The 21,758-nt window shown below is 48.1% G+C and overlaps 1 protein-coding gene across 2 annotated transcripts in view; it reads left to right on the top strand.

The window, feature by feature from the left end:
* The first annotated feature begins 2,041 nt into the window (after positions 1–2,041).
* Positions 2,042–21,758, top strand: part of DHX16 (DEAH-box helicase 16) — a 128,890-nt gene continuing 109,173 nt past the window's right edge. Inside the window, exons 1-8 of one of the 2 annotated variants that reach the window (XM_085611390.1) lie at positions 2,042–2,477; positions 5,109–5,383; positions 8,652–8,872; positions 9,680–9,845; positions 10,242–10,298; positions 11,004–11,258; positions 13,285–13,506; positions 20,127–20,315. In XM_085611390.1, coding sequence (XP_085467516.1) covers positions 5,186–5,383; positions 8,652–8,872; positions 9,680–9,845; positions 10,242–10,298; positions 11,004–11,258; positions 13,285–13,506; positions 20,127–20,315 — 1,308 coding nt within the window. In that variant the 5' untranslated portion in view covers positions 2,042–2,477; positions 5,109–5,185. The remainder of the gene's footprint in view (positions 2,478–5,108; positions 5,384–8,651; positions 8,873–9,679; positions 9,846–10,241; positions 10,299–11,003; positions 11,259–13,284; positions 13,507–20,126; positions 20,316–21,758) is intronic. The other variant, XM_085611470.1, reaches the window with a different exon arrangement.

The following is a 21,758-nucleotide window of genomic DNA, read 5'->3' as shown; positions in this document are numbered from 1 at the left end:
CGCATTCAGCACAGACGTCACTAGATATGTGACCCTGATAATAAAAAGGAGTCGAGCGCCTGTGCCCGTACCCACTTCCACTATATATCTGTGTCCGTGTGTTCATTATCTATGTATGATACTGCCCCTGGGCCGTACCACATTACATTGTGCTGTGGACAGCGTATGCAACCATGTTACCTCTGGCAGTGGGGAAAAGTTCTGTTATGTAGCTTTTAGATGCATGGCTATCACAGGTGGAAGCCTACTTTACAGAGCAGGAATATTGATGAAGATGATGGTTGCATGTTGTGTGTAGTGTCAGATATGTGTACATAGCAAAAAGTTTTCAAAAAAGCTCTCTAAGCAGAAGAGGAGTCTCTTATCAAACGCTGTAGACAGAATTACTAAAATGGGTGGGGTCCTCCAACTGTTACAATGGGAAATGTTATGAACCAATCAAATGCTTAGATATAGTTTTGAGACAAAAAAAATAAGGGAATGGTGTACCCGGCGTGACACTATACGTCTATGACGTAACACAGGGCCTGGCAGGGTGCACTCGTCGTATACGCAACGCACAGCGGGTGTGACCCCATACGTACATGATGTAAGGCACGGCTTGGTACTGCGTAACCGTCGCATACCAAAGTAGCAGCTGGCACGACCACATATGTATATAATGTTACGCGAGACGCGGTGCCACAAACCCGTCGGATACGAAATGCGCATCCTTTACGAGTTTAGCAATATGGAGGATAGGATTCGCGTGCTGATGGAGCTTGGTACACTACCGGTACGGGACTTCAGTTTTCTCAAACAAAAAAAAGATATAGATATAGATACTTGTTTTTTGAAGATATAAAACATTACATAGTTTTGAAAATTAATTTTAAAAAAGGATAATAGAGTTCCAAAATATTACAAAAAAATAGAAAAAATATAGGTTTTATAAATATTAAAATATGAAATTAACATTTAAAAAACTTTCGAAATTCACTGAAAAAACCATAGGTTTTACAGACGTTATAGTTAGGAATTAGCATTTAGAAAAACCTTTGAAATTCACTTAAAAACCATAGTTTTCAGGGACATTATAGTTAGTTGGACATTTGACTCATATAAAACCAGAGATATTCGCCCGTTATAGTTAGTTGAGCTAACTATAACTCACGTGCCCGCAATGCACTGGTGATGACGTCACATATTGCATCACTCATGACATGGTCAGTGACATCACTCATGACATTTCAAATGATATCACTGATGACATCACTGATGACATCATCCAGTGAATGTGTGTTTCTGTAAAGTTTAAATATTTTTCATATATATCTATGCCAAGGCGTATTGAAGAAAGAGTAGATTTACAAGTGCCTGAATGGATTATTTAGTAGGTGCGTGACTGACTGTATAAGTGAGTGATTGAATATGTGTTACTGAATGCATGGGTTAGTGACTAAACTATGTGAAAGTCTGTATTAGTGTCTCAGTTGGTGTATAAGTGGCTGCATGGGTTGGTGGGTGACGTCATCACCAGTGCATTGCGGGCGCGCGAGTTATAGTTAGCTCAACTAACTATAATGGGCGAATTTCTCTGGTTTTATACGAGTCATATATCCAACCTACTATAACGTCCCTGAAACCTATGTTTTTTTCAGTGAATTTCAAAGGTTTTTTAAATGCTAATTCCTAACTATAACGTCTGTAAAACCTATGGTTTTTTCAGTGAATATATATATATATATAGAGAGAGAGAGAGAGGAGGCATGACCCCTGTGATTGGATGAGACATTGGGCTTTTGGGGCTCATGGGATGTGTAGTTTCACGTTTTCAGTGTTTTTATTGGCTGCATTGGTTTCCCTGTAAATAAAGAGAAGCACAGTCCTCGCCTCCCTTCCGTCAGCTAGAAAGGTTTTAACTCACGTTATTAAATTACTGGCTTGGGAAGCTTTGGTCTTTCCTCATGCTCCCCTCTGCGTGGTTACTTCTGGGCGGGGCTTCATTCGGGCCTCTTCCCACAGCTGTTAGTGCTTGTTTTCGAATTGCTATAGCATCTACGCTACTGACACCGGAAGCGGAAGCTGCAGGCCAGGAGCAGGGCAGTGTGACTATTTCGGTGGATCGCAGGTCGCCTACGCCGTCTCTGGGGTCTGCACGGCGCCCCTTCCACCCCCCGCCCTGAGGGATCAACTCCAGCTTCCTCCGAGCTACGGCGGGACCGGCATGGGTCATGCTCTTCGGGTACCAGCCGCTTCCGGGTGCCTCTGCACGGGGCGCTGCTGATTGGTGCAGACGGATCTTCCGCTGAAGGATGGAGCCAATGAGGTCGAGGCTCTCTAGTGTCAATCCCGGTGTGGGGGCGGGGCATCCATCATGGACTCCTATGTTTACCTCCTGAGCTGGACCTTTAAATCCATCTTTGGGGGGGGAGACAGTGCACATTGCTTCTGATGCTGCCCTGTTAATTGTGGGGGATAGAGTTGTGTCGCGCGAGGTGAGTCTTTCGGCATGTCTTAGTTCTATACATACGTAAAGCACGAGTGAGTGAGCTCCAGGCCTGAAATCTAACCCATAACTTTACTCACTCCCGCCTTTCATGGGAACTGCAAAAATAATTTCCTTCTCAGTGATTGAATGAGTTAGACGGGATGACGGTTGGCAGCTATAAATCTTGGACAGGCTGTGGAGGACTAGGTGTATTCTTTCTGCTCCTTGGTGTGATTAACATTAATTGTGACTGCTTGAGGTAGGGCAGATTCTAAAGATGCCCCTGAATATCAAACATTACTGTAAGCAGTCCTTCTGTGCTTTTTAGGTCTCGGCTAGAGAGCGCATGCGCTGTCTCAAAGAGACGTGCTGCTCACAGGCCGCCCATCTCCTACCATTGGTAAACTTCAGCATCTCTCTAATTTTCTTTAATGCCATTCGTCATGGCATGCGGACGTTATGCACTCTTTTTGTGTTTAACCCTCCCATGGTGCATGAACCTAGCATATGCCTCCTTACACTGCTCCCGGGTCGCAAGCAATTTTTTTCTTTGTTTTCACACACCTACCACTAAAATGCATGTGCATTAACAAATGCATTTCTTTAAAAGTTGTTAAAAAACGAACAGCACTTGTTTTTTTTTCTTTTTTGTACATGATCTGATGCTATTGGAGCGCTCACTCCGTCCTCCATCTTGCCATAGCGTGAACACGAGCCAATGGTTTTGGAGTGCTTCAAGTGCTCATCAGTTACATTCCACAATGACGCATTCATTTTTGTTGCTGATCCTACTTCGAAAAAGGATTTTTTTCCCCCCTTCATTGTTGCTTGTTCCCACCCTCTCCTGTCGATACTTGCCCCACTCCCCATCCCCCTCCTCCTTCCCTGCTTGTCCCGCACCCCCACAACCTCCCTCGTCCTTGCTGCTTTTATGATGTTTTTTTGCACAATCTGATGGTATTGGAGCGCTTGTTCCCCCTCAATCTTGCCATACTGCTAACACCAGCCAATGGTATTAGAGCACTTTAAGTGCGCACAAGTTACGTTCTACAATGACACATTTATTGTCGTTGGCAGGGATAAGTGTAAGTGATTTGCCCAGAATCACAAACTGTTCAGCCGCCCCTGAGATTCAAACCTTCTTTCCCAGTTCCCTTGTCGGCTGCTCTTCACTTCAAAGCTCCTTAACTGTTTCTCACTATCCCTTCCACATTTGTTTGGCAAGACTCTCAACACCGAATAAGCATTGGCAAAGCCAATGAATCTCGCAAATGCCCGCGCTATTGGCCGTGTCAATGTGAAGGTCTTTCGGCCATGTTGTCTAGCAGCTCATCTGCTCTTCGGCATGGCTGAAAGTCACTTTCTACCCTTAGAGGGGGTGGGTGCATCAACACTGCCAATTTGTGTTTGTCCTTGTTCATGGTTTACCTTCTTTATTGCTCTGGCATTTCTTGTTTTCAAATGCCGGGCGCTATGATTTTGCACATCTGTTCGCAGATGTTAGTGTTCTGTATTTTATTCGGAGAGCCCTTTTTCACATCTGAAGTCCTTTCTCTGGAAGTTTCTTTTATTTTCACTTGAATCTCCTGATGGCGCTAATGCTGGTGCTGATGGTCGCCATAAGTTGGCAGGGTATGCTCAGACGTGAGTCCCTTGCTCACTTTGCTACTGGATTCAAGCAAGCCTGGCTGAAGACGGCTGAAATGCCAGAAACCGGTCCTAGGAAGCTTGTTTCCGGTCCAGGGAAGACTTGGCTTGGCAGTTCGGGCTGGACTGTTCCCATGAGGCACAGGGTCAGACTGATTTGCATATGGCCATGTCTGAACTGGGGTGGCAGAGTGGGCTAAAGAATGGTGATGGATTAAACCCAGATCAGTTGACTGGGGGTGAGTGCTTGCAATGTTCAACACTCCGTCCATCATTTCCTTTGGTTTTTGCTTTGTTCGCCATAAGTTGGCAGGGTATGCTCAGACGTGAGTCCCTTGCTCACTTTGCCACTGGATTCAAGCAAGCCTGGCTGAAGACGGCTGAAATGCCAGAAACCGGTCCTAGGAAGCTTGTTTCCGGTCCAGGGAAGACTTGGCTTGGCAGTTCGGGCTGGACTGTTCCCATGAGGCACAGGGTCAGACTGATTTGCATATGGCCATGTCTGAACTGGGGTGGCAGAGTGGGCTAAAGAATGGTGATGGATTAAACCCAGATCAGTTGACTGGGGGTGAGTGCTTGCAATGTTCAACACTCCGTCCATCATTTCCTTTGGTTTTTGCTGATGGTATGTCTGGGCCTCAGAATCCCACTAGTAGGATGGTGCCATAATCTGCTAGGTAATGGCATGTACCACAGTGATGATGCCGTAATTCTCTGCTAAATGACACTGGGGAATGTTTAGAATGAAATGCAACAATATACGATCAGCGTAAACTCTTGGGGCCGAAAGGCCAAGGCAAGGGCCCCATGGAAGAGCAGTCATGGAAGAAAAGGTGACTGGAGTAAGATGCAGGGTAGTTGCATTGTCCAGTTTGAAAGTAATGTTAAGGTGCTATAGCAGCATGTTCTGGATACGTACAAAGGTTTCATTTGAAGAGCTCTCCTCATCTTTTTGGTTGTTCTGACCATCTCTTGGGCTTGTTTCTTTCAGGAACGGCCTCTGATTGACTGACCAGTTTGAGGTGCATCACTGACCTTTGACGAAAAGGTTACTGATTGGCCATAGCCATGGAAGCAGCTGAAGCCTGGGTGAAGGATCAGCTCCACGGCCTTCTAGGGCTGAGTGACCGGCATGTGGCACAGTTCTTTGTGGGCACAGCGCGCCGCAGTGCCAATCCTGACGACTTGGCAAGAAGACTGCAGGAGACGGGCACTCTGGAGGTAGATGAGAAGGTGCGCCAGTTTTGCAGTGAGCTCTGGAACAAGGTAGGTGTGCAGCAGAGACCGAGTCTTTCATTGGGGAGGAAATTATGTATGCAGTAAGTGCAAGGACCAGGCCAGTGTGTGGTAAACAGAGCCATGTATTTTAGCCCACAGCCAGCTCTGCAAAAAGGAACAGTCTGCATTACAGAGCATGCTCCAAGGCAGAGTCTGGCTGTCATAGTATAGTCTGAAGTGCAATCTGCAGTGCATGGTGTGTGGTGTAATCTGTGTAGCCGAGCCTTGTTTGGGCAATCGTGTGAGAAACTAGGTCCGTGTCGGGGCATGGTGTGTGGTGCGATTTGTGCAGCAGAGCCTTGTTTTGGCTGAAGTGTGGGTGGCAGGAAATGTGAGGCTCTGTGGCAAGGTGTGGTGTAAGGTGCTGTATTGATGGCAGTGCACATCACAAGACACGCGTCAGGCATGAGGTGCAGTATGTTGTAGGGCATGGTGTGGAAATAGAAACGAATCCAGTGCAAATACTTTAGAATGCTAGCACAAATTCAAGGTTTCAAAATAATTCTGCAGTTCCTGAATGCCTGGAATGCCTTTTTTCCATGTTTGTTGATGTTATATTGATATGTCTTGTCTATAATGTTACAGCCCTGACGAAGTTCCCTCTGGCAATAATCGGGAACAAAACACATAGGCTGTGTGCCAGTTTTAAAAGATTGTATAAAAAGAAGCAATTTTGGAACAGATTCCCACTTGCGTATATTGACTTCACAACGAGTGCACCTTCCATTTCCTCTTGAAAATTTGGCTACTACTGACACCTCTGGACGGCGGGTGCAGGAAGTGATTGCACCACTTTCTAATTTATTGTACATGTGGACTGGATGTGCTTGACCTTGGTCTGCCGTTTGCCCTTTCTCTGTTAATTTATTGAATGGCAGTCTAGAACTGGATGCGCAGTGTCCTGGAAACGACCCACAATCTCACCCAGTCTAATTTCAGTTCAAAGAGCTCACCATACAAGTTTTAAAGCAGAGTGCTAATGTCCTAAGCTATGGAAAATGTATTGGAAGGGCTGCAGCAGTGCAAGATTCCCATAAACACTGTGCGTGTCCATGTGTCACTGAAGATTGTACATAGCTGCGGCCTGGATCAGTAAAGGCTAAGGCCTTTTCTTGGTGTCCAGAATCAGTATGTGAAGTGGGCACCAATATAACAGTATATGAAGTGGGCACCAATATAACAGTATATGAAGTGGGCACCAATATACTGGTATATAAAGTGGGCACCAAAATACCAGTATATGAAGTGGGTATCACTATGCAAGTTTATGAAGTGGGATCAATATACCGGTATATAAAATTGATATCACTATACCAGTATATGAAGTGGGCACCAATATACCTGTATATGAAATGGGTATCGCTATACCATTATATGAAGTGGGCACCAATAAACCAATATATGAAGTTGGCACCATTAAACCAGCATATGAAGTGGGTGCCTATAATAAAACATTCCTGTAAAATGTTCCTCTTGTTATGTCTACGAGCCTCGTTGCAGCCCAGCATGGTTTCCCACCCCACAAATCCCTCTATGGCCCTTTCAGCGCCATCTTGGTCTGCATATGCCCAACGTGCGCATGTGTCTCTCCCATATGGCATCTGGATTGTTCCCCTTCATAGGTCCCAGAATAGCCTCTATTTGTTATCTTCTTTAACTGCAGTTCTGCCTGCCCCCTCCTTACACCTCAGATTAGCCTGTGCCTCCTTCACTCCAGTCTGGGCTGTGCCTCCGGTTTGCCTGTCCCTCCCTTACACCTCAGATTAATCTCTGCCTCCTTACAGTGCATTCTGGACTGTCTCCCTCGCTCATCAGTGTTTGCCTGTCCTTCCCTTACACCTTAGATTAACATGTGCCTCCCTTACACCGCTCCTGTTTCAGTTTCTTTGGTCTGTAAGTTGTAATTCTATTTTGATTAATGTGCTCCCTCTTGACTCAAATTGATGAAGTGCTCTGTTTCTACTTTTGACACATTCGCATTCTGCTGAAAATAATTCCTTTACCTCTCACTGTGCAGGTCAGTCAGTCATTCTTAACACCTTCAGACCTTGGTATCTGCATCTCCCTTCAGATCTGTTGTCTTCCCTTAAGAGATCTCACAATTCTGCAGTCCCTCATCTTCAGTTTACCTAAACACTTTATTGCTTTTCTGTGATGTCAGTGGTTCCTCCCTTTTATGAGGACTCTTGGGTAGTGGTGGCTGTCCTGGGGGAATAATTGTTTGTCAGCTTGGGAAAGTGTTCTACTAGACAGGGAATCGATCTCAAAGGTAAGGATTGCATGGAGGAAGACCTAGACACGGAGAAAGGGAGATTAACGATAAGTAACCAGGGCAATACTCTCTTTCGGTCCCATGACTTGAAGGCAGGACACCTGACGTGCAGAGAATCCTGTTACAGAACTGCATGCTTTGTCATAGCAGGACTGCACAGAAGCCACATATACAGGGCAGGCAGTATGGAGTTCGAGGATCAAAGGCAGCACATGAAGTTTGCACTTAAGTATACAAATACAGCGTATGCAGATTCCCCATATAGATCCGAATGCAGGGCATGGATTATCTGAGTATGTGCCGTATCAAGGGCCAGAAAAACCTTTTAACCAGACGAGCATCCTTACTGATTAACACTTGACTCAGGGAATTGCTTATTCCAATTTAAATCACACTTTTCACTCACACATATCTCACTATACCAATCTACACGCCGTACTCCCACACTTCACATACGGCATTGGGACAAAAGATCTCCGATAAAGAGCCCCCTTGTGGGTGGCCGTCGGGCATTGCAGCGACGACCCGACGAGGAGCAGCCACTAAGATGAAGCATGACACCCACATGGGTGTGTGAGGGCCCTAGTTCCTAAAGGTACTGTCCCCACCTCCACTGGTTCCTTTGAAAATTACCTGAGACCTGTAATCCCTTACTCTTCTTAGGAGTTGCATACTTTTTTGTTGATGGAATCTGCTTTTGGGAGAATGCATGCTGGACCTACAAGCACTTCTGATGCCCCTCTTCTTATGACAGACAGGCGCTCATGAGGGCCGTGTATTATCCGCCCAGATCTGCAAATATGGCATGCATTATTGAATTGTAGGGTACACATACGCTTTCTGCTTCTAGAGCGACAAACGGGGCTTGCAGTGTCCCCTTATGAAGTTGCCTACATGCTGTACATTTTTTGTTGTGCGAGCAATGGATGTTAGACTTCTTTGCACACTCATCCTCTGTCTGAGCCCCTCTACTTCTGTTTGTAGATTCCACGGAAGCAGGTGGTGGAGCGCCCAGCCCGGGCTGCAGAGAGGGAGGCATTGGCCATGCAACAGAAAAACCGCATGTATTCATTACTTGAAGACAGTGAAGAGAGCGAGGGTGAGGCCGCTGAGCGCAAACGTAAGCGACGGGCAGAGAAGAAGCAGCGCAAACAACTGAGGCAGAGGAAGGAGGCGTCTTCAGAGAGTGAGGTGGAAACAAAGGAGTAAGTCATAAATTCCTGTTCAAGCACGAACAAATATGTGCTCCCCATGAAATGTAAGAGAATTAACAATTTAGAGTATCCTTCAAGAAAAATGTAATGGGGGATGCAAAGGGGAGGGGGGTTAGTCTCAATACTAAGTAAGGAAGGGGAGTATGCATCATGTATGACATATAAACCAAAGTAGTCCGTGTGCATGCTATTATTTTAGATCATCAAAAAAATTGCAGTACTGTCTCCTCTGTGTTATGTTGGTTCTGTTCACGTGGGACACCTTGCCCTGTCTGCCTTTACATGTTTGAATACAGACTATACGTTTGTTTGCAAAATAGTGTTTTGTCTTTTCCGCTGGCTTTCTCTGTCCGCATCCTACTACAGTCGTACTATGCCATTGTGCCTGTAATCTTTAAGCTATACAAATAATTTCCAATAAGAGCCGATGCTTTTTGATAATGTTAAATGCCCAGGTTCTTGTTATGCTATTATTTGTGGCCATGTGCAAAGGCATGAAAGCCTCTTCCACATCACAGGGGTCGTTGGAGCATACATCTGCGCTGGAAGCAGGATCCCTAGGTACACAAACAGGTGAAGTTGCACTCTGTTTACCAGCCGGTCTTCATGGGTCTGTTTGCTGTGGGAACAGCTACACCTTCTGTCGTCATATGGAATCCTTGTTGTGAAGTCTTGTGGGAGCTGGCGCTCTACTCCCTTTGTGGCACTTTTGGCAATAGGTCCCTTTTCTGGTCTCTCTAGCCTCACAGTACCCAGGTATTCCCACTTCTAATGCCCTATTTGCCCCTCCACCCTCAGGAGCAGTCGGTCACCACCGCCTATACTGGTGGACTCTGAGGATGAGTGGGAGAAGGAGGATCGTGAGCGTCTTCGAGACCTGGAGGAGCGTGACGCCTTCGCTGAGCGGATCAAGAAGAAAGACAAGGAGAAAACGCGCAACATTGTGGAGCGCTCGGACAAAAAGGTGCAGATTGGTGATGGGGAAGTGGAGATTGAATTTAGGAGTGTTTGTAACGAGAGGGATTAGCACCCCACAAGGCCTTAAATGGTTTGAGCGCGTAAAACACCGCCATTTCAGAAGGTGGAGCAGTGTCCACAGAAACGTCTTTAGTACATGGTCTGTGGGTGGTGGTCCTCATTCGAGGGACGAGCTGACAAAACAGCTCAGGCCGGACTGGATTTGGTAGGGAATGTGAAAAAGCACAGATGGTGTAGGGAAGAAAAAGATTAACCTGGCGGAAATAAATATCCCTTATGTATTGCTGTGATTAATTGGATCTCTCTTGCTAATGTGTACTGATTCCATGACTGTGTCATCAGCTCTGATACACTGACTACAATATTTGGTTCTCCCGCCCAGGCCTACGAAGAATCGCAGAAGCGCCTGAAACTGGCTGAAGAAGATCGCAAGAAAATGGTAAACCTTTGGCTGCATTGCACCCCTTGTCTGGCCCTTCTTAATTTTCTGTGGTTCTGGTCTGTCTGGTACTTGCAGCTGTTTTGTCTGGTGGGTGGTCTATAACAAGTGTCCGCACAGACCGGAGGTACTTCTGTCCAGAGGTGTAGTGCTGCTAGATATATGCTATATCAGTAAACCAAAGAGCTGTTTGGTGTCTGTGGCACAACATGTTCCTGCCATTAACTGGGGTGAAACCGCATTTGAGGGGTGGAAGCTGACCCCAGATTGTGCTAGAATACTCTGATGTTTGAGTGCTTGATCTTTATTTACTTGTATGTTCTCCTAGTTCAGGCTTTGTCTGGGCACTGACCTCATTGGTTATTTGACTGTCCTACTGTATCTTTGTAACAAACTGAGAACGACCTCCTAGAGTAACCCTTAACTGTTCCACCTCACTACCCCAAGAGTCAAAACTCAAAGGAGCCTTTGGCACTTTTCATTAGTGCAGTGTTACCCACGGGTGCAGCATTCTAACTAAACTGTAGGGTGCTGGTTCTTTATGTGGTATACCAAGACAACAACTGCACAGTACCCCCCTAACCGCCCTATGATCTTGGGAGAGGGTCTTACAATTGCTGTATATTGGGTACAGCTGGTAAAAAGGGTTTTTTTGTTACTGTCATGGGGCCTGGGGAGTTATCTGCTCCTTTTCATCTCATGCAGGTGCCAGAGCTCCGTAAAAAGTCACGACGGGAATATCTGAATAAGCGTGAGACGGACAAGCTGGAAGATCTGGAGGCGGAGATTGCGGACGAGGAGTACCTCTTCGCAGAGCATGAGCTGACTGAACAGGAGAAAAAAGAACTGGAGTACAAGCGCCAAGTGCGCGATTTGGCCCGGGAGTACAAGAAGGCTGGTAACCAGGAGAAGATTGAGAAAAGCAACCGCTACTTCATGCCTGAGGAGAACCGCAAGAAGGTAAGAGCGATAGTGTTTGCATCTCTGAGACATGGGGCCTGAAGGGATCATGTCCCCTTGTTCTCCTGCACCTGCTGATGGTACTGTTTGCATCTCGGAAGCATGGGGCCGGAAGGGGTCATGTCCCCTGGTTCTCCTGCACCTGCTGATGTGACTGTTTGCATCTCGGAAGCATGGGGCCGGAAGGGGTCATGTCCCCTGGTTCTCCTGCACCTGCTGATGGTACTGTTTGCATCTCTGAGGCATGGGGCCTGAAGGGATCATGTCCCCTTGTTCTCCTGCACCTGCTGGTGGTACTGTTTGCATCTGTGAGGCATGGGGCCTGAAGGGATCATGTCCCCTTGTTCTCCTGCACCTGCTGATGTGACTGTTTGCATCTCGGAAGCATGGGGCCGGAAGGGGTCATGTCCCCTGGTTCTCCTGCACCTGCTGATGGTACTGTTTGCATCTCTGAGGCATGGGGCCTGAAGGGATCATGTCCCCTTGTTCTCCTGCACCTGCTGGTGGTACTGTTTGCATCTGTGAGGCATGGGGCCTGAAGGGATCATGTCCCCTTGTTCTCCTGCACCTGATGATGGTACTGTTTGCATCTCTGAGGCATGGGGCCTGAAGGGGTCATGTCCCCTTGTTCTCCTGCACCTGCTGGTGGTACTGTTTGCATCTCTGAGGCATGGGGCCTGAAGGGGTCATGGTCCCTTGTTCTCCTGCACCTTGTGATGGTACTGTTTGCATCTCTGAGGCATGGGACGTGAAGGGGTCATGTCCCCTGGTGTTCCTGCACCTGTTTGTGGTACTGTTTGCATCTCTGAGGCATAGGGCCTGAAGGGGTCATGTCCCCTGGTTCTCCTGCACCCGTTTGTGGTAATGTTTACTTCTCTGAGGCATGGGGCCTGAAGGGGTCATGCCCCCTTGTTCTCCTGCACCTGTTTGCATCTCCGAGGCATGGGGCCTGAAGGGGTCGTGTCCCCTGGTTCTCCTGCACCTGCTTGTGGTCTTCCACATTATCTTTCCACCATGTTCTCAGAGCTCTCCCTCCTGTTTTTTCTTTCCAGCCTATAATCTAGATCCTGTTTGCTTTCTGTCCTTATTTTCCATTTTTTCTTCACATAGTAGTCCTTCATTTATCTCTTCCTCTCCAGGAGATCTCCATTATTATTCACAAGCAGTGAATTCTCCCGCCCAGCTGCAGGATCACAGCTTATAATAAGACTATATTGGGTAATATTTTTCCTATTTTTGTTGGAAAAAACAATTCTGTATGCGGAGAAGGAGTCCCTACAGAGACGAGAAAACCCTTTCACTAACCTTTTTTTAAGAAAGGTGGTTGAAGACGGGGACCATGTAGCCTCAAAGGCTGAAGCCTGAGAGGCCGGGTAAGCTACTACAGCTCCTCTAAGGAATAGTGACCCGCCTGCCCTGGCGGTGGAGCCAGTTCAAGGATTGAGGGTAAGTCCCTCGCCAAATAGTTTACTAGTCACGTGTTATATATATATATATAGTGACGTTTTCTACATTTTAAAATTTGTGTCTTTTTGAAAGAAAATTGGTGAAAATTTACCATACTGCCTTTTTATAGGCTTCTAAAAATACTTTGTGGTTTTTCAAAATGGATTTAAAAAAAAAATAGCATTTTTTATTATAAAAGGTGGTGCTCTGGGATCCTGCACGTGGGCGAAACAATTCACTGCTTACCATTATAACGGAGATTCCCACGGATGAGACCTATGATTACACCGGTTACTCCTGACTTCTCGCTGCATTTTTGTGCTTTTTCTCCACTTCTATTTCGCTCTCGTTTCCCTTCCTCTTTTCCTGTTTTTTTGTGTCTGTTTTTTTCTATTTTCCTATTTGTTTTGCCTGTCTATTTCTCATTTATTTCTCCTTCGGCTTCGGCTTTCTCTCACCATGAGTCTTTCCGCTCAAATAATCATTATTGTTTACCTCTTTCCCAGTGCACTCTCTTTTTATGCGTTTCCAGCATCTTTCTGCTCCTCTGACTTGTGTCTTCTCTCACCGTCTCCGGCAGCAAATCCCGGATCGCTATGAGGAGCCCCAGACCGAGGATAAGTTTGCGCCCCGAGATGAACAGAAGCGCTGGGAGGAGGACCACATGGGTGCGGCGTCGCTGCGCTTTGGGGCCAAGGATGCGCATGAGCGCAACAAGCAGAAGGAATACGATTATGTGATGGAGGACGACGAAATGATTCAGTTTGTCAGCGCAGTGAGGATGAAGGGAACCGTAGAGAAGGTGAGTCTGAGACTCGTGAGAATTAAACCTACTTCTAAAACATTTAGCACTTGTTTAAATCTCCTGCTTTAAGAATACACATATAGGCTGGAGCTCGTCTTACACCAGACTTATACCCGCAGTGCACTGCAGTGACCCTTGGCATCCCAGTTTATTCTGTTCTGTGGGGCAAGTGTGCCTTCCCACTGGTCCTCTGGAGGAAGAGCCTCTATAGATCATGTTTGCTTGGTTCTCTTCTTATGCTACTGGTCAACCCACCTGACTAGCTACAAAGTATTGTGCTTAGTAAAATAGAAAGAATAATAATCATGGTTACTCCATGGCTGCCCACTCATAAATGCCCCATTAAAGATAAAAGCATTGGGAAGGCCAATAGCTCTGGTGTTGGCGGACAGCCTTTTAGCTTTGTCAGTGATTGTTTTGTCATGTTTTTTTTATTTTTTATAAAACTTTGTTTGGTGGTCTTCTCTCCTGCGACAATGTAAAATATAAAATATTGGCTAAAAGCAAAAAGATTCTTCATCTCAAAACGCATTGACACAGGAGCCTTAACTCTGCAGGGTACAGCTGCGTGTGGGTGTGCTCCATACATGCCAACATTTTAGAACAGCAAAGTCGGAGATTTAAAAAAAAATCGGAGTAGTGTGTTTTCCTCATTGACTTCTATTGAAGCAGAGACAATTTCAGGCAGGAGACTGCCAAACGCAAGCCATTTTCGATGTTTCCGCCTGAGTTGGGTGTGTTGGCATGAATGGTGTGAAAGAGCTCAGTGCTGTCTGCCACTTCCTGTGAGGTTACCTTGGGGCTGAAGTAAGCTGATCCATCGTCCCATGCTGTAGTGAGTGGGAAAAGGGTGCTGACATAAGAGCCTAATAGGAGAAGAGGTCTGGCTGAAAGCCCCCATTAAGTAAGTATATATATATATATATATATATATATATATATATATATATATATAATTTTAGTGAATTAGCATTGAAATGCCAGGATGTCTGGGTTGCATCTCTGTAATACCAACAGTAGCTACAAGATGGCGCCAGAAAGCCATGCATGTGAAATTGTGAAGCAGGACAATTGGCTAACCATGTTACTGCTGATATCATGGAAAGTCACTTGCATTGAATCCATTCCTGACATGTGGAGCCCTGGGATCCTCAAATGTATTAGGATCACTCGTGTCTGGCACCTAGCTGTGGCTGGACATTTAAAAAAGAAAATAAACTGTATACGAGTGAAAATCAAACCATCCCGGTATCTCAGAAGTCCTGTGGGTCCATCTTCATGTAACAGGAGGCCATCCGTGCCAGCGGGCCAGTGTGGGAAGAAGTCTGCCTCTGTTGTTGGATCCTATGAGTCTTTTGCAAAGAACTCTTTCATTGATCCGACCTTGACTTTAGACGACTTTGATGTTGAAAGCACCCAGGCAATCCCGAAGGGCTCAATATGCATCAAATATACAGCTCCTGCGTTCGACCCAGTGCCACTCTACAGCCCCTGCGTTGACCAGTGCCACTGTGCAGCCCCTGCGTTGACCCAGTGCCACTGTGCAGCCCCTGCGTTGACCCATTGCCACTCTGCAGCCCCTGCGTTGACCCATTGCCACTCTGCAGCCCCTGCGTTGACCCATTGCCACTCTGCAGCCCCTGCGTTGACCCATTGCCACTGTGCAGCCCCTGCGTTGACCCAGTGCCACTCTGCAGCCCCTGCGTTGACCCAGTGCCACTCTGCAGCCCCTGCGTTGACCCATTGCCACTCTGCAGCCCCTGCGTTGACCCATTGCCACTCTGCAGCCCCTGCATAGACCCAGTGCCACTGTGCAGCCCCTGCGTTGACCCAGTGCCACTCTGCAGCCCCTGCGTTGACCCAGTGCCACTCTGCAGCCCCTGCGTTGACCCATTGCCACTCTGCAGCCCCTGCGTTGACCCATTGCCACTCTGCAGCCCCTGCGTTGACCCAGTGCCACTCTGCAGCCCCTGCGTTGACCCAGTGCCACTCTGCAGCCCCTGCGTTGACCCAGTGCCACTCTGCAGCCCCTGCGTTGACCCAGTGCCACTCTCTAGCTCCTGCATAGACCCAGTGCAACTCTCTAGCTCCTGCATTGACCCAGTGCCAATCTACAGCTCCTGCATAGACCCAGTGCCACTGTGCAGCCCCTGCGTTGACCAGTGCCACTGTGCAGCCCCTGCGTTGACCAGTGCCACTGTGCAGCCCCTGCGTTGACCAGTGCCACTGTGCAGCCCCTGCGTTGACCAGTGCCACTGTGCAGCCCCTGCGTTGACCAGTGCCACTGTGCAGCCCCTGCGTTGACCAGTGCCACTGTGCAGCCCCTGCGTTGACCCAGTGCCACTCTACAGCCCCAGCGTTGACCCAGCACCACTCTACAGCCCCTGCATTGACCCAGCACCACTCTACAGCTCCTGCATTGACCCAGCGCCACTCTACAGCTCCTGCATAGCCCCAGTGCAACTCTCTAGCTCCTGCTTTGACCAGTGCCACTCTACAGCTCCTGCTTTGACCAGTGCCACTCTACAGCTCCTGCTTTGACCAGTGCCACTCTACAGCTCCTGCTTTGACCCAGGGCCACTCTGCAGCTCCTGCGTTGACCCAGGGCCACTCTGCAGCTCCTGCGTTGACCCAGGGCCACTCTGCAGCTCCTGCGTTGACCCAGGGCCACTCTGCAGCTCCTGCGTTGACCCAGGGCCACTCTGCAGCTCCTGCGTTGACCCAGGGCCACTCTGCAGCTCCTGCGTTGACCCAGGGCCACTCTGCAGCTCCTGCGTTGACCCAGGGCCACTCTGCAGCTCCTGCGTTGACCCAGTGCATCTCTACAGCTCCTGCTTTGACCAGTGCCACTCTACAGCCCCTTGCGTTGACCAGTGCCACTCTACAGCCCCTTGCGTTGACCCAGTGCCACTCTACAGCCCCTTGCGTTGACCAGTGCAACTCTACAGCCCCCTGTGTTGAGCCAGTGCCACTCTACAGCTCTTGCATTGACCCAGTGCCACTCTACAGCGCCTGCGTGGACCCAGTGCCACTCTACAGCTACTGCGTGGACCCAGTGCCACTCTACAGCTCCTGTGTTGTCCTGCATTGACCCAGTGCCACTCTGCAGCCCCTGCGTTGACCCAGGGCCACTCTGCAGCTCCTGCGTTGACCCAGGGCCACTCTGCAGCTCCTGCGTTGACCCAGGGCCACTCTGCAGCTCCTGCGTTGACCCAGGGCCACTCTGCAGCTCCTGCGTTGACCCAGGGCCACTCTGCAGCTCCTGCGTTGACCCAGTGCATCTCTACAGCTCCTGCTTTGACCAGTGCCACTCTACAGCCCCTTGCGTTGACCAGTGCCACTCTACAGCCCCTTGCGTTGACCCAGTGCCACTCTACAGCCCCTTGCGTTGACCAGTGCAACTCTACAGCCCCCTGTGTTGAGCCAGTGCCACTCTACAGCTCTTGCATTGACCCAGTGCCACTCTACAGCGCCTGCGTGGACCCAGTGCCACTCTACAGCTACTGCGTGGACCCAGTGCCACTCTACAGCTCCTGTGTTGTCCTGCATTGACCCAGTGCCACTCTGCAGCCCCTGCGTTGACCCAGTGCCACTCTGTTGACCCAGTGCCACTCTGCAGCCCCTGCGTTGACCCAGTGCCACTCTGCAGCCCCTGCGTTGATCCAGTGCCACTCTGCAGCCCCTGCGTTGATCCAGTGCCACTCTGCAGCCCCTGCGTTGACCAGTACCACTCTGCAGCTCCTGCGTTGACCCAGTGCCGCTCTGCAGCTCCTGCGTTGACCCAGAGGCACTCTACAGCCCCTGCGTTGACCCAGTGCCACTCTACAGCCCCTGCTTCTCAATGGAAAATGAGCTGTGCATGCACCCTACACTATTGGAACACCTTTCCAACACTAGCTGTCACGCAGAGGAGGTCGCACTTCCAAAAGATGCTCTTCTCTAAGTAGAGTGAGTAGTCTGCATCCTCCCAGAGCTGCTCCCACCAAGGTCTTCACAGTTTTGTTCCCGTTGTGAGTCAGCCTCGAGGGGCATCAAAATCTTGAATCATCGAAGCCTTTCTGATGTCAGAAATATTTCACTTGCACAAGGCCAGGCCTATGCTTTGTGAAAAGTGTGCTTCAACCTTGAAAACGTCCGTTTCATGTGCTAGGATTAGGAAGGTTTGGGGTTTTCTTACGATCTGTACACAGCGGCCTCCTCCTCATGGGCAGGCACCACAGATGAGTATGGGAGACGACGTGCCACCAGTGATTGTCATGTCTGACCACGTTTTGAGTGCAGCACCACGTACCATTCTGGTACGGACAGGAAGGCAGCGATATTGAATGGTGCCGGTGTCTCAGCCTTTCTGGTCAAATGTGACATGTGTATGGGGTCTTTGGTTTTATTATTATGTTTGTCACTGCCAAATGTGACATGGTGGAGACGAACAGAAACAAAAGACATTGGTCTTTTCCTCAAAATGTTTAATCACTTTTTATTTTTTTTATTTTAAATTGTCTTTATTGAGTTTTAAATGCGAACAAATAAACATTTGCCAATTGCATAGTATCAGTCGTCTACAACACTGAGTCTCGCAGAAGTATTATCAACACGTAGTATTTGAGCCAACTCCTATAGTATTAGTATAGCGGGACCATTGGATGTAGATTTGTCCCACAGAAGGGGCTATGTGGGCGGGGGGGGGGGGGGGGGGGCTTTCCGTCAGCTGGTGAGGAGGGAGCTGGGCATTAATCAGGAGTGTCTTGAGTTAGGGTTTGGAGATATGTGCGGAAGGGCGCCCAGATATCTCTGGAGCGGGATGTGAGGGGTTGAAAGTTGGGATGGTCCCCTCCCATGCTCTTGCAGCCGCTCATGCTCTCCAGCCAGTCGAAAGGAGTGGGTGGTCTGACACTACCCCAGTGTAATGCCATCTCACTTTTTCCCAGTAACAGTGCCATAGAAACCTAGCGGAGTAATGCGTGGGGCACATTTTGTGTATAGCCAATCAGGGCAACCAGGGTTCTGGGGTCATAGCGTGTTCCGACATGGCTGATATGTGTGTGTATATAGCCACTGAATATGAAGCTACCACCGGGCACGTCCAGGTTAAATGCGCAAAGTCCGCTCCGGGGGCGATACATTTAAGACCGCTCTCAGATCTGGAGTGATAGAATCTGGCGATGTTGGCTTGGGAGAGGTAGTATTGATGCAGTTATTTAAAGTGTAGTAGTTTGTGTCTCTTATAGAAATGTTTTTGGTTTGTGCACAACAGTAGTTCCATATTTGGTCTGTGATTGGCATCCCCAGTTCTCTCTCCCCCCTCACCTGTGTGGTAGTATCTTGTCTCCGGGTCATTCATGAGTGATAAAGTCTGGATGTCATATGACTTCAGTCTGTGGCTGTGACCAGCATTGTCAAGGGTGGGAAATCGTCTGGTGTGAGCAGATAGGAGGGCATAAGGGATCGCAGTGTTGTGTAGCCTCTTAAAAATAAAGAGGTCCATGTAGGGATATCGCGAGCTGGTGTAGTATCTATTAAGTGCAAGACAAGGCCATTGCGGAACAGGTCGCCCATCGTAGGCAAACAGTGTTGGTCAAGCATGCATTTGACCAACGTTTCTTTTGTAAGGGGAGCCATAGGTTGACAAGAAGGGGAAGTGCTGCAGAATATAGAAGACCCCCACCCAACAATCATCACATCTTGTGCCATGCCCAGCATGTCGTAGAGACCATCTGGATATCCTGGACCTCGAACGGTATATCCTGGGGTAGGATCTGTGAATGCAGTAGCCCTCCTAGTTGTGTGCACTCAGGGCGGATGTACAGTATGCGAGCGTCGGTGTGATATCACCGGTAAGTGTAGTGGCATTGGGTGGCTAGATTATAAAAGCAGAAATCCGGTACTCTGAGCCCCCCCCCCCCGCTCGTAAGGGAAAGTCTGCGGAAGGGGAATGTTCGTGAATAAATATAGGCACCTGGGAAGTACCACCATTTTAATTATGGCCACTCGTCCCGCCATGGAGAGGGGTAGTCTGATCCATCTATCCACTTGTGACGTGAAGTAGACCATAGCCGGGCTGTAATTGCGTTGTAGGATCTGATCTCTATTTCTATGGATATGAACGCCAAGGTATTTGGTGCCATCATCAGTGGTTAAAGTTCTGATTTTGGCCAATTGATGAGGAGTCCTGAAAGGACTCCATATCTTGCTATTTCTTGCGCGATTGGGGGTTGATTGTCCTACGGATATCTGATAAAAAGCAGGATGTTGTCTGCATATAGAGAAAGCAATAGAGGGCCGTGCATTCGTTGTAACCCACGGCATGAGCAGCGATCCAGTAAGATGCGGACCAGTGGGTCCATTGCAGCTATAAAAATGAAAGGGGAGGGGTTGTGTATGCTTTACAGTATGTATCTCCCGTGGACAAGGCAAGACCCATGTGGCACCTTACCTCTGTATAATGGTGAATGGGGGTTGGTGTAGGAGGGGAGCAACAGGCATGAGCCCATTTTTGATTGCCATGATCTTTTGATAATATGTTCGTGCAGCTGTCCGCTTTGGCCCAGTTGTGAAAGTTAGATTTATGTCCTCATCCCAAACCTGACCCAGCTTTGACATTGATTCCCTGATTCCAGGAGGAGGGTCCACAGATGTCCGAGGCGGAGAAAGTGAAACTGTCCATCCAGGAGGTGCGTCGCAGCCTGCCTGTGTTTCCTTACCGCAGCGACCTCCTCTCCGCCATTGCTGAGCACCAGATCCTGATCATCGAGGGAGAGACAGGCTCAGGAAAGACGACCCAGATCCCACAGTACCTGTATGAGGAGGTAAGCACATGTCGGCGTAACCAGGAGGCTGTAACCATGTGAGACAGGCTAAGGGAAGTCCACAACAATCGCACAATACCTGTAGGAGGCAATAAGTACTTGTCACGTAACTATGAGGGTCTAATCATTTGAGACAGGCACACAAAAGACTACACAGGTCACACAGTACCTGTACGAGGCTGTAAGCACATGTCACTTGTAACCATGAGTCTGGAACCATGTGAGACGGACTCAGGACAGCCAACACAGATCCCACAGTATCGGTACGAGGAGTTATCCACAGGCGTAACCATGAGGCTGTAACCATGTGAGATGGACTAAGGAAAGACTACACAGATCCCACAGTACCTGTACGATGAGGTAAGCTCATGTTGCACGTAACCATGTGAGACGGTAACCATGTGAGACGGTAACCATGTGAGACGGGCTAAGGGAAGTCGACACCGATTGCACAGTACTTGTTCGAGGAGGTATGCTCATGTGCAAGACTATTCTGCAGTGTCTGTAACAAGAGATAAGTGCACGTGTGAGTCAGCCTTAGGGAGCTGCTCATTTGATCACGTAGTACTGGTATGAAGATGTAACTATGTCAGACGGGCTAAGGGTAGTCGACACGAATCCCACAGTGATTGTATGAGACAGGTAGCAGAACTGCTATATGGACTTGGTTGAGGCCACACAGATTCCTCCTGTATGAAATGGTAAGTGCAAATGCAAGATGGCACAGAGTAAGGCCACATCTCTGCCACTTTAGATGCATGTGGGTGTAAGGCTCTAGACCTGAGCCCTGGCATGTACGCTTGATGAATAATTTGAACTCTTGCTGCCTTTAAGGTTATTACCATGGAGCCTAAATTAAGAGAGTTGTCAACAACCTGTGGAATAGAATGTAGACGATGACTCCTTCGAATCCGTGCTGTTGGCTTGTTCACAATAATCGGGGCCCCTAACTAGGGGAGCACATAATTATGTGGCAGGGTTGACTGAATCATGCGGCAAGAAAAGGCAGATAATGTGACATAATGCAGCACATTTTTTAGTACTCCATTTTACACATGGTGTAATACAAAGATTTGACTACATTAGTACCAACAACCAAATACAGAAAAAAGCAACCAAAAGTTGACGTGTTAACGTTTGCAGAGGGCCTTCTGCTACGCTCTAAACCTCATTGCCATGTTTTAGTAACCTTTGATTCATTGGAGCTAGAAACGTTTTTGTTTTTTTAAATATCTGCAGAGTATGCAGCAGAATTAATATATGGCAAATGCACCAAATCCATAATTATGTGAAAAAAGACGTGGCCACGTAATCACATAATTCTAGTGGCCCGACGAGTCTCCCTATCTATTTTAGCCTCTTTAAATTTACCATAGCGTGGTGCACGCGCCCCTTTTCAAGGAGAGGGACTGGCAAAGGCGAACTTCTGAAATCTAATTCTTT

Source organism: Triturus cristatus, chromosome 1_1 (genome assembly GCF_964204655.1).
Source record: "Triturus cristatus chromosome 1_1, aTriCri1.1, whole genome shotgun sequence".
NCBI classification, from domain to species: Eukaryota; Metazoa; Chordata; class Amphibia; order Caudata; family Salamandridae; genus Triturus; species Triturus cristatus.
This window is presented reverse-complemented; position numbering and strand designations above follow the sequence as displayed.